Source organism: Psammomys obesus, unplaced genomic scaffold (genome assembly GCF_907164565.1).
Source record: "Psammomys obesus unplaced genomic scaffold, mPsaObe1.curated_primary_1811, whole genome shotgun sequence".
Taxonomy (NCBI): domain Eukaryota; kingdom Metazoa; phylum Chordata; class Mammalia; order Rodentia; family Muridae; genus Psammomys; species Psammomys obesus.
The window spans coordinates 6770032-6783094 of record NW_026596962.1 but is presented as its reverse complement, the minus strand read 5'-3'; the positions used below and the strand labels follow the sequence as shown (position 1 = coordinate 6783094).

General features: G+C 39.3%; 1 protein-coding gene across 2 annotated transcripts in view; it reads right to left on the bottom strand.

The window, feature by feature from the left end:
• Rttn (rotatin) overlaps positions 1-13063 on the bottom strand; it is a 163221-nt gene that overhangs the window by 15695 nt on the left and 134463 nt on the right. For both annotated transcript variants that reach the window (XM_055598738.1, XM_055598739.1), the window contains exons 39-43: positions 11647-11784; positions 10433-10650; positions 6458-6563; positions 5349-5446; positions 3951-4028 (exon numbers count right to left, since the gene is read on the bottom strand). In XM_055598738.1, coding sequence (XP_055454713.1) covers positions 3951-4028; positions 5349-5446; positions 6458-6563; positions 10433-10650; positions 11647-11784 — 638 coding nt within the window. The remainder of the gene's footprint in view (positions 1-3950; positions 4029-5348; positions 5447-6457; positions 6564-10432; positions 10651-11646; positions 11785-13063) is intronic.

The window sequence follows — 13063 nt, the reverse complement described above, 5'->3', positions numbered from 1 at the left end:
CAGCCATTAGTCTGGACATATGGAATACAAAATTAGGGTTAAATACCCCCAAAGTTGTAGCCTAGATAAGACAGCAGATTAATTCATCTTCGCTCACTGTCAGGAAGACCTTTTACTCAGCCCAGCAGTGCTCTGAGTTAGACAGCCCTGAGCAGTCTCTGGAAGGACGCTAGCACAGCTTAGTCAGAGAAGAAACTGTGAAAACGGTTTCTACAACATGTAGAGCATGTAGGGAAGGGATTATCCCTCAGCGAAAAATAGACGCTAAAAAGGGCCAGACAGGGTTCAGAGACAGAGGTTTGTAGTCAAGAAACTACTACGATCGGTTCTACATTTTGTTCCCTTACTGTGTATGTAGCGTACATGAGGTGAGACAATTTTCTAAAAATAGGTCTTGTCTCCAAAGAGGCTGAACTTTACCTAGACCTCCAGACCAAGTTAACAATATGCCTTGAGATTATTTAAGACTACGTATTTAAGTTGCTGCCCTACTGTGTGCTTGGCCTGTCTAAGCTTAAGATGCTCGTAAGAGAACTATGTGACCATCATTAGTATGCCTTAGGTTTCCCACACGATCTGCTTTGACAAAGTAAGCTAAACGTATAACTTTAATCTTAAATTATGTACTCTTCTGTGCCCTGACCCAGAATAATACATGTGCTATGGCAACCATTTGCTGAAAACACCCAATAGGTTGGCAGCAGCCTCAATATAAGTGTCTGCCACAAAAAACCAGCAGCAGCACATAGACAGATAGAAGTTGATGACGTCACTCTGTGTCTTTAAGTGCTGCTCTGGGTCAGCTGCCGTCAGGAACATCTTCCCCTGTAAAACACTGTAAGAGTTCTGTAAAGAACAGCCCATTCCTTTCCATGCCTTATTCTCTAGGCTGTTCAACAAGTACAGAAAAGCCTCATCAGATAACACAGAGACATCAGACAGCAGACCCGGGCCCCGTGCAGACAGAACACCTGTCGGCTAGGAACCACAAGCCACAGACAGACGGAACGGAAGGCCTGCAGAGAGAGTGTGCATGTCTGTGTGCGTGCGTGTGCACGTGCGTGTCCACATGCGCGTGTGTGTGCCCCAGAAGTTAATGGCCATCTTTGTGCAATTTGAACAGTTTAAGTAACTTAGTCTTTATTAAAAATCAGTTACGACTGGATGATATTGTTGCTAGATACAGTTGCTTGCACACGTGCAGCAGTGTGGTAACTTTATAGCCACGTACGCTTGAGTGCACACGTTATACACACATTTCAAGGCACGCAGAACCAAACAGCAGAATGAAGTGAAAAGTCATTCAAGACATGATAGTCTCTAAGTTACTCCCGATGCTCTTCCTCAGGTGATTACTCTTAGCTTCTCACTCAGCCACACCAGCAACTTTGCTCACTTATTTCACAGAGACAGGAACAGTCAGGTACGAATTCTTTATATATTCTCCATTCTACACACATGTATCTATTCTCTCATCCCTTTCCCCTTCTCTTCCTGGCAGTAAAGAGGCAGTGTTCCTCCTGTCAGAAATTAAGACTCTCATCTGCCCTTTGAAACATGGCTCTCCTGTCTCCTCAGAGATTAATCTTTCCATTAGTTCTCTTCTTCCTCCTCCATCTTTGCTAGCTAGTCCTTAACTTGTCCATCTCTCTGATCACATTAAGTAGTGCATACCTTATGAGAACCGGATAAACTCATGTCGCACAATGATCAAGCTGGAGAAAGAATGCTCTCCGCTGACTCTTCCACTTCTTGCATTTCGTGTAGGTGCCCTCAGTTTGTTTCCTATCCTAACGATTCACTGAGATCATTCTAACCTTCGTGGCTGCCAAACTCTCCAGCACTGGGGCATCACCGCAGTTTTCCTTATCTTTGTTTTTCCATCCTTCTGTCTTACCTCTACACTCACTCATTCTTCAAAACCCTCTGACTTCTTGCCTTCCAAATACGCGATTAAAGCTGTTATAACATACCATCTTGAAGTTTCAACCAGAATTCTGGGTATAAATACTAACTGCACACTCCTACTATCCCCAGCATGGACAGCTATTGGGCCCACCCAAACCTGGCGACAAGCCACTCTCCATCTGGGTGGCCAGAAGGCTTATGCAGCACACGTGTGGGAAAACCTGAGCGCCAGGTCCCTCATCATTGCACTCGGCTCTACCATACATTCCTACACTGGAATGTAGCTTAGAGTCTACAAGTCATTCTACACTTCTCTTCCTTCATGTTAACTCTGGAGACTTACTTCCTATATAACCCTTTATTTCCTCCCTGCCCAGGTGAAGGCCTCATCAAATCTTCCCTGAGGAGTCATAATTGCCTCTCCTGAGCCCTGTCCATTGCTTGGTTTTACTTCCTCAGTCACATGGCCTTTGCAACAGAAAAACTCCTTCATATTACATATGTACATGCATAAATCAGGATGGGACAGCAGAGGATGAATTAATGAGTTATGACCTTAATAGCCACTATTTAGTAATAAGAATACCTTTCCTAAGCTGAAATAAGAAAAAATGAAAAATATCTGTTTGAATGAATTCTATTTATACTCAAGAGTAATGTAATTATTCTTTAGATTTATTGTTTACAACTCAGAAAAATAGAAATATTTCAACTTACTGAATAATTATGTTTTTATAAGTAGTTATGCCACATAAATATAAAAAATAACTAGAAGACAGTGTATTTATTTCATAAACTTTTATAGGTAGATGCCATCTATCAAATGTTTCAGGTCATTTCCCAAATAAGGTGTAACAGAACAAGAACAGTACTTAGCACAAAGGAATTCTATATTTAATAAGAAATCTATTTTGAGGAAAATTCATGCACTAGGAATTATAAAATACTGTTTTATTTATTATTATTATTATCGTGGTGGGAAGCAGACAAGCATGGCGCTGGAGCAGTAGCTGAGGGTATCACATCTTCGTGTAAGGCAGCAGCAGAGAACAGGCCTATTGTGAGCCTTGAAACCCCAGTCCCACCCCCAGTGACATGCTTCCTCCCACAGGTCACACCTCCTACGCTTGCACAAACAGTTCCACTCCCTGACGACCAAGCAAATAGATGAGCTTATAGAGGCCATTCCCATTTAAGTCACCGTAAATGCATAAACAAATACTTGTTTTTAAAAATAACTGTTACCTGTATTTTACTTAATGTAGTTGAAGTAATACCGCATTTTCACAGATACAATATACTTTTTCCAGTTTTATAACGAGCACAAAGTCAAGAAATTTAAAAACAAAAGAAATTTCTACAATTGATCTTCGACTCACCAATTTTTTTACCCAAAGCTAATACCTCAAAAGTGAAGACACTTCAGATCAAGCAACTTCATGAGTTCAGAAGATTTTATGTCACACAATAGTACCATCATGGCTTAAACAGACAGAACCAATACTTACAAAGAAAGCAAGACAACTCAGTGGCTTTCAAAGAGCACCACACAATGCCATGGAAGACAGCAGATATGGCAGAAAGAGGCTTTCTTTAGGTGACGCAGTCATGCTAAGTAAAACGGTCTCCAGTCTGGAGCAGGATGCACGCTTAACTTTTTTATAACCATAAATACTATCAATCACCCCCTTTGAATAATCAGTTTTGACAAACACCTTTGAAAACCTCTATTTCATAAGACATATACAGCCATGTATTCCCTTCTAGTTAAAAAGCATCTAAATGCCTAACAATATAGAAAAAAGGAGAAGTTCAAGAAGTTAGGTTTTAATCACAAAGTTCAAGCCTTGATATAAATGAGAACCTAATCAGTATAGAAGGACAACATGATTAAATGCAGCCAGTTTGAGTGTTAATTCTGAGCTTAAGACACAATCAACTACACATCTTGAACAAGAGAAATCAGAGGGTTCCTTTTCTATCCTGTATTACTTCATATAAAACCTCAGCTACTCACGAGCAGTCTGGGGAGCTCTACTTACTTTGCATTCTTCATTTTGATACATACAGTTTCTTAGAAGCTGCATGGTAACGCTTAACTCTTTAATAAGACCATCTTCCTGTATAGACACAAAGAAGTTGAAAGCATGAATGCAGTACATTTGAGAAATAGCAGTTCCCAACTCTGGGGTCACAGTGCACTGCAGTTGTGCTGTATTCATGCCTGACCATGACCACTTTGTGAAAACTGACAAGGAATGGTGACCGTATCTCAAGAAACACATGCACCACAAAAAAAGCTAATTCTGTTCCATCAAGCACGGAAGAACCTAGATACAGAATAGCCTCCATGTTACAGCACAGTAAAGTAAGGTGGGTACTGACTGCTTTTCAATCATATCAGATGCTTGTTGACTTTCTCAATGATGAAGGAAGGGTTTTGGCTAGGTTAGGAAAATAGAGCAGGAAAAGAAGCTGTCAGACATGGACTCTGTCACTATGCAACAGTTAACCTATTAAACACTTCTTTTCCTTATTTTCTCTTTAACAATTTGTTTAACTTTATTGTGTGCATATGGATGTGAGTTCATGGGTGGGTATGCTCATGTAAATGAGCACAGTGCTTCCAAAGACTAGAAGAAAACACTGCATGCTTTGGGACTGAACTCAAATCCTATGAAAGAGCAGTGTGTGTACTGAACCATCTCTTTAGCCTGAGCAAGATCTCCACTCCCTTCTTGTTTCTTAATAGTTTTTACATAAAGTGTTAATATAATGTATATTAGAATACTTATGTATATATTCAAATATTATTCACATGTACATTCATTTTTTTTTGAAAGAAACGTGGTGTAAATGCTAAGGGTCACAATTATGGCTAGCCACAGGTATTATATAGCCACTATGAATGTTGTATTTACATGAATGTACAATTTTTATACATAGTCAAGCAATTAAATGCTAGAACAAACATCTGGAAATCATGGAAGGGAGATACATGGAATATCCCAGATGTGAAGGCAAAATTTAGCCTCATCAATTGTAGGATTTTGTTGCTAAGTTGTTAAAAGTATTTATTCATGGGATAATAAATTTGAAATGTATGAACTGTGCCTAACATATAAATACATAATAAATTATGGTTGTTACAAATTTCATTCCCTAAAGAACTTAACACTTTCATTCATATATTTCATTGTATAAAATATTCTTGCAATAGATCATATGAATGTACATAATTCTAACTACATCAGGAATGAATAACATATAAATCTCACTTAAGGATTTTAAAATGAGAATGAATCTCAATAATTTAACTGCCTCTACCTATCTTCTAAGTCAAACAGATTTCAACTTTGTGCTCATTGTAGGCACAAGAACAAGAGACATGGTCTCTCTATCCTTGTTCCCTTACATGAGAATTCAGAACTTGTAGTCACCTTTTTTTTCAGTGCTGCTTTCCCAGGCCTCAGCAAATCCAGGTTCAGTTGTGCGTTGATGTGTTTCATCTGCTCCATCCAGTTCTCTATGAAATCAGCTGAAAGAAAAAGGCTGCAGCTATCAAGGGACCAATCCATTCCTGAAGACATTACAGCTGCAAATAGTCAAGTCATTGCTCACATATATTTGTGAAAGAATAATGAGTCAGAAGAGAAGAAGGAGCACAACAATACCAGAGCCCACTTGTTTTCATTCTTTAGTACGGGAGCGTCCAGGCCTACTTTATATTTTACAGCCCGTATGCTTTAACAGCAAATAATCAGTTGAACGGATGGGCTTTGTGTTTCTATTCTTCCTTTCACCTCTCAGGCTTGCATTCCCTGATGTCCAGAAGAGAAATCATGACCCTTTAGTGTAAAAATGTATAAAAATACTGCTTGATATTGTCTTTACAATACCATAAAGTACTGTGTTAGATACAAATACCATAAAGTATTGCATGTATGTTAGATACATGAAATGTGCTTGTATATACTAATAATTATGAAGCTAGAAATTCATTTATTTATATTCTCCAGAGTAACAATCATTACATGCAACTAGAAACACAAAATGTTTCTTATTTTGTATTTTTGTATTATTGAATGACGGAGTTTTCAGTGCTGAGGTTCAAACTTCAATGTCCTGTGCTTACTAGCCAGTGTATTCTCAGCCTATTCATTTTTTTTTATTTTATTTTATTTAAAAGCAATAAATGCAGGGCTGGAGAGACTGTTCAGTGGTTAAGATAGCAGAGACAGAGCTCAGTCCTCCACACCCATGTCAGGCAGCCCACAAGCCTGTAACTCCTGCCCTAAGGGATCCAGCGCCCTTTTCTATCCTCCAGAAGTGACTGCACTCACATACACATAATTAAAAATAAAGTAGACCTTAACTATAAATAAAAAGTAAAAGTAATGAATGATTACTGAACTACTATGTGGAAAACACTTTTTAAATGTCATTGAAATCTTACTATAATTTCTTTACATTTTAGTTCAAAGAAAGTTAAATGAGCAGCGGAAATGACAGGCGAGATGCCATGTAAAGGAGTGGTGGTGAGGCTCACATCTCAGAGCGTGCTTCTGCGCTCTTCTGCTCACAGCCAGGAGTGACATCAGTGCGCTTGCCGAAACTCTCTTAAGGACGTCTTTGGAGGGTTTTTCTTCAAAGGCCTGCAGAGAGCATAGACAAAACTGCTTAGAAAAAAAAAATTCAATCTGGAGCAAAACTTCTGTGAACCAAAACATGTTTTAGATAAGAGACATTTCAAGTATTGTGTGAAATTAAAAAAAAAAAATACTGGAAGGTAACAAATCTATCTGTGAATGTTTGGCAGAGAAAAAAAGCCTACAAAGGTATTATTCATATGGAGGAGAATTACAATCACTTTCAAAGTCTTATTACCTCTGGGGGTGCTGGTGTAGACTAACACACAGGAAAAGAGTAAGCAGTGCCCACGAGCCTGCAGTAGGCACTAGGAGGGACACAGGTGCAGTGTCGAGGAAGAAGAAAGAGGAGGGATAAATAACAGTAAGGATGCTTGAAAACGACATCGGGAATTATCATCGTATGTTTATCTAAAGTTACATACAGCATGTACGCATATGTACATACATAGACATACAGTTTACACGAGATAATCATGGTTGCCCAGGAACCATGGACTACCTAGCAAAACCCCAGTACCAAGAACAAAAAATCCCTCTTGAGTTATTGGTTGGGGGAATCCAAAAGACCCTAACACAGTACAGGCCATGCCATCACCCCTCGATATCTGCCCCCAGAATCTGAAGGTAAGTCCTACTGTGCTCCAGTCACAGGACTTTGAAGAAATGGGATGGAACTAACCCTGAAGCCTCCTTCCCAAGGACTTCCTTTCATTTTGCCCTGAAGTGCTGTGCAAGTTGCTAAGAGAGAAAAGTACCTTCCAGTCCAGTGGCTGTAGCTGTGATACCAGAAACACAACACTGGCTGGACTAGAAAGATACCCACAATGGTGTAATAGCGGCCCCTTTATCTTGAGGTAGCTAACCTTGTGTAAATAGACGTAAGTCTCTCAAAAGGCTAAGGGATCACCATGAAGGAGAGGACAAAAAGACTCTAAGATCCAGGTAGTGGATGACTACAGAACAAGTGTCCCTGGATGCCACATGGCAGGTGCACACAAGAACTGATGGTGTCTGCGACTGCATGCATGAGATCAAGCCAGACAAATCCCAGAGCCGGGAGGAGAGAGGGTCAGGAAGTCCCAGCCCTGCCTAAGGAGCTTCTGGTGGCTGCTGGAAGAGGGAAGGTTTTCTTCTCCAATGAGGCCTCAGGGAGTGGTGGCTGGAATGACAAGGCCTCCATATGCATATATGTTTAAATACTTGGTTCTCAGCTGGTGCGACTGTTTAGGGAGGATTAGGAGTTGTGGCTTTACAGAAGGAGGTGTATACCTGGGGACAGATTTTGAGCTTTGAAAAGACGTGTACCTTTGCCAGGCATTCTCTCGGTCACAGCTGTGCCCAGGATGAGAGCTGTCAGCTACTGCTCCAGCGTCATCCCTGCCCACACTCATGTTCCCTGGCACACAGTCACGGACTCTAACCCAAGGAAACTCTTTCTTCTATGTTTCTTTGGCCATGGTGTCTCACCACAGCAACAGAACTGATGCATGCTCCAGTACCTGGCCTTATACCCAGGCACACAATGCACATACTGGCAGCACTAAATGGACTCTGAATTTTTTTTGAAAGGCACACATGTCATTGGGAAGGAATACTAGTGGGAGAGATAGGTAAAGAATTAGAGAATAGGGAATGCGAGGATTGACTTGATCAAAACCCATCATATGTATGTGTAAAACTCTTAACCAATAAGAAAAAAAAAAAAGAATCAGTAAAAAAAAAAAAAAAATAGTCTTATACATATTTGATATAACTATGCACCATTTCAGTATGTATTTCCCATGATATAATTTATAACATAATCATTTAGAAGATATTAACTTCCAATATAACAATATCCTAGGAAATGAAGAATTTAGAAGTAGCTGGAACATAAATAATGAAATCTTCTGATAATGCACTTGAAGAACTCAATCATAAGAAATACATCATCTGACTAAGGTCCACATGATATTCCTCAGAGTATAATTTCATGGAGATATTAAGTATTCTTTTGAAGAATATCAGTTTTAGGATACTAACTCCTGATTATCTCCTGATAATTCAAAGATATAATTTACTTTACAAGCATGTGACATAGCCAATAGCCTACATAAACACACAGCTACAGGAAGAGGCCAGAGTTCCTAGTTTCTGGTCTTCTCACAGATGAGGGAAGGCAAAGGCTGAGCACATGGTTCTTTGGACATAGTGACTTTCTGCTTTCTTGCTTGTACTACTCTTTAAAATGCAATGATCTGATAAAGCTTGTTAATCTGACTGGTGTAAGACAACAAGTACAGCATCCAGTTTCTAGTTTTAGGATTTGTTTACTGTGTGAGTGCCCAAGTGTATTCATGTGTACCACAGGCATCCAGGCACCCTGGAGGTAACTCACAAGAAGGCACTGGATGCCCTGGAGCTGCAGTTATAGGCGGTCATGAGCCACCATGTGGGCACTGGTAGCTGAACCCAGGTTCTTTACAATAGCAGTAAGTGCTCTTATTCACCGAGCCATTTCTCCAACCTAGCATCTAGTTCGTACATCACTGGGAAGAGCTGAGAGGATGGATGTAAGGAAGTAGCTACAGGGAAGCTATGGCCTCACCACAACAAACAGCTCTCAGAGGAAACCAAGCTTCTGAAGCAAACAACTTCAGGAGACAGAGGACAAAACACAGGAGCCTCTTTGTCCCGATTCTTAGCCATATTGAGAAAACAAGCAGATTTTATAAGACAGAGAAAACAAATTCCCCCAAGGAGTCCTATAAATCTTCCATGCATCCTTTAGCTGGAACAAAGAGTGTCTCCTTCTATCTTCTTACTGCTGCTTTTAATTAAATTTCTGGTAGCATACAAAGAAATGGGTTTCCCTGTAACATTTCATACAAATTGTTACACCCTATTACTCTCCCTTCCCCCTCTTTCTTGCTGGTCCTGTTCTTCCTATAAGTAGCATACCCTTCTGACTTTCTGACATGAAAATTCTATTAACTCCTCATTCCCTACTCACTTCTGCCTTCCCACCAGCCTTCTTTGCATCCTAGCAGCCGAGGCTGATGCTAAAACTGTACAAGCAGTCATGCCATATGTATCTTCTTGAGGACACCAATCATAAACCAAGAGGAGAGGACAGTCTCCAAATCTGAAGCAACAAAGGGACCACCACAAACAAGCACATGGAACAACCATGTACATTACATCGAGCTGATTCACAAATCCTTCATACATAATCTTACCACTCTTCTACCTTTCAGAGAAGGGATGAAATTATGAAATGGTATTAAAAGGCTCTGAGTCAGGTTTCATATGTCTGAGGGTGGCCTTGAACCCCTGATTCTCTACCCTTTACCTCCTGAGTATGGGTGTCACTGTAACCAGTGTATGCAGTTTTAGATATAGAACCTAGAGATTCACGCATGCCTATGCAAGCACTCTACCAAACTACATCCCATGGTATGCTCATACTCCAGCCTGTAATGTCAAATACTCAAATGGCGGAGGCAGAAAGATCTTAATATCAAGGTTAGCATAGATTACAGGATGAGTTCAAGGCCAGCCTGGGTTACTTAAAATTTGCCTCAAAATAAAAGGTAAAACAGGAGCTGGGAATACAGCTTAGTAACAGAATGTTTGTCTAGCAGGCAAGAAGTCCTGGGTTCAATCCCCGTTGAAACGGGGAAGAGGGAGAACAGATACAGAGTGCTAGTAATACTCCTAATTGTAAAATAAATATTTGTTAATCTTTTATAGTTTTGAATTAGACTGTTTACTTAATCAAAATAAATATTTATTCTTTAGTAAAAATTATTGATATAAAATTTAAATAATACTGAAAGTGATTTCATTTAAGGATACATAAAGTCTAGAAAAATTATCAAGAAGTCAAACACCTGAAGAATTCTTTCATTAAGTTGCTCTGAATATTTAAGCCCTTCTTGAGTTCCATCGAGAAGTAACGCCACTGTTGGGGCCTGGCACACATTTGTTTTGTCCTTGTCCTGGAGACGCCTCTTTTCTTCCTCAGCCAAGAGAACAGACAGGAACTGGAGGCTGGCAATACTCAGGGCAGGGCACCTGACTGACAAGCCCACACATCCACACAATGTATCTACAGGGAAAATGATTCCAGATGTAAATGTTTGAAAAATTCTTCAAAATTAAAGAGGAAATTAATCAACATCAGTTTTAATACTTATATTTATAGCATTATTTTTAATGATGTAAAGCTATCAATAGCACCTATATAAAAAAGTTTTAAAGTCAGCATTAAAGTAACATACTGGGTTAAGAAATCTAATTTTTCATTAAATAAGTTTTTCAATATGTATACATGGGGACAATATGTGGATGACTACTTTGAGCTAACATTTAAAGTTTTGAGAATGTCTCTGAATTTTTACTTCAGTACTAAGAAGATGTTACCCTGAGCTTGGAAGTATGGCTAAGGTATGGCTCAGCACTTGTCTAGCATGTATGAAAAGAAACCTATTTTATATGCTTCCTAAAAATACGTTTTAAAAATAATTATACAGAATGAAATTAAAGACTAACAAATGTTTGATATAAATATTTATGTAAAGCCTTTCTTTGTTAAAGCTTATAATATTATAAAAAATCAAAACTTACTTATTTAAAAATAATCACTTGCTTATTTTAATGGGAAATAAAAATATAAAAATAAATGCATTTTGGTATTTCTGTGCTATAAAAAAATCTTGAGAAAAGATAATATTTTATAACTTCCCAAGTTGTATATGAGATTCCATGTATATACATTTAACACAAAATGCAGATATAGCAAAAAAGAACTGACTCTTGTGGGAACAAAAATCTATAATTGTTTTATAATCTTAGCATACACATTTTCATGAAACCAGAGACTTTTCTTACTTGGCTTCTGGTATACTGAAATTTACTGCAGTTTTCCAAATCTGCATTTTGGGGGAAAGGAGGCTCATCAGGAGAACTGAAAATCGTCAAGTAAAATACACTGTAAGTCTTTCCTATGATTTGTCATAACTACTCGGAGAATTTACACATTTAACTGAAAATAAAGACTCCTATTTTTGTTAGGTGAAAGACCCCAATACTTTGAAGATCTTACCAATCACTGCCTCCCAGTGCTTGGCAAGAGCTGAGGTAACAGGAAGCAGAGAGACAGTACCAGCTTTCCTCAGCAGTGTGGTCAGGAGGTCAAATAAATGTGTCCATGTGCGATAAAAAGCCAACACTACCTGGACGTCTGTAAAGTTAATCAAAACAGTTCAAGTTATTAGCAAGAAGAAAACTTTCAAAAACATACAACTTACCAAGAATACTTTATTATACCCACAGTATACACCGGCTCAAAGGAAAAGCAATAAGCATTAATGTTCCCAGTTAGGGCTTTTATTACTGTGATAAAACACTATAACCAAAGCAACTTGGGGAGAAGAGGGTCTATTTCAGCTAACAGAGTCACATCATCACCTATCACTAAGGAAACTCAGGACAGGAACTCAAACAGGGTGGAACATGGAGGCTGGAGCTGTTGCAGAGGCCATGAAAAAGTGTTGCTTACTGGTTTAATCCTCATGGCTTATTCAATCTGCTTCCTTACATCACCCAGGACTACCTGCCCATGCATGGCGCTGCCCACAAGGACTGGGCCCTCCTCATCAATCATCAAACAAGAAGATGCGCTGTAGGCTTGTACAAAGGCCAATAGAATGGGAGTGTTTTCTCTTTCCAAATGACTCTACCCTGCATGAAGCTGGGATAAAACTAGCCTGCACAATTATCCAAGTCACTACAATTCACTTCTTTTTTCTCCTGCTTCTTAGAAGTATGTCCCTTACCCTTGTACAAAGTCTCACAAGCCATACTTTCATAAGAGTATGCTCAGCAACAAGCAGAAAGTGTGACGCAGTAAATATAAGCTACAATCTCACAACTGTAGAGCAGGCGCGTTATAAAACATGATAGTGGCTATTTCTGTGAAACTTTCCTCTTGCTTTCTTTATTCCCTCCAGCAGCTGTGTGCAGAGATGAAAATGAAAGCCCAGTATGCTGAGGTCAAGGCAGAAGAGAAAGAACACTGCTGCCTGTATGGACCCCACATTGGAGACGTTAACCTTCCACAGTGAGGCCACTGTATGAATAGAAGTGGGAAAGCAGTGGCCATCTCTGGAGTCTCTCTGGTCACACCCTGCAGTTTTGTCACCTTTCATCAACCTTCACTAAAGTAAGCTAAGACACTGTCCAGGTACTCCTCAGCACTAATGCGGAGCTTGGGCCTTAGCATGTGTTTCATCTGAGGAAACTTTTGGTCCATTTTTTATACTAATCATTTACCTTAAGTTTCTCTTGGAATCACTTCAGATCATTCAAACTATAAAATACTGGGAGAATGGGCGTCGGGAGAACAAGCAAAACACAAAACAAAACAAAACAAAAAAACATTCATGTGGAGCAGAGCAAGATTTGTTCACTCCTCATCTAAACTGTAAAATTAAACTTAGCTTAAGTTCCTACTGCTGAAA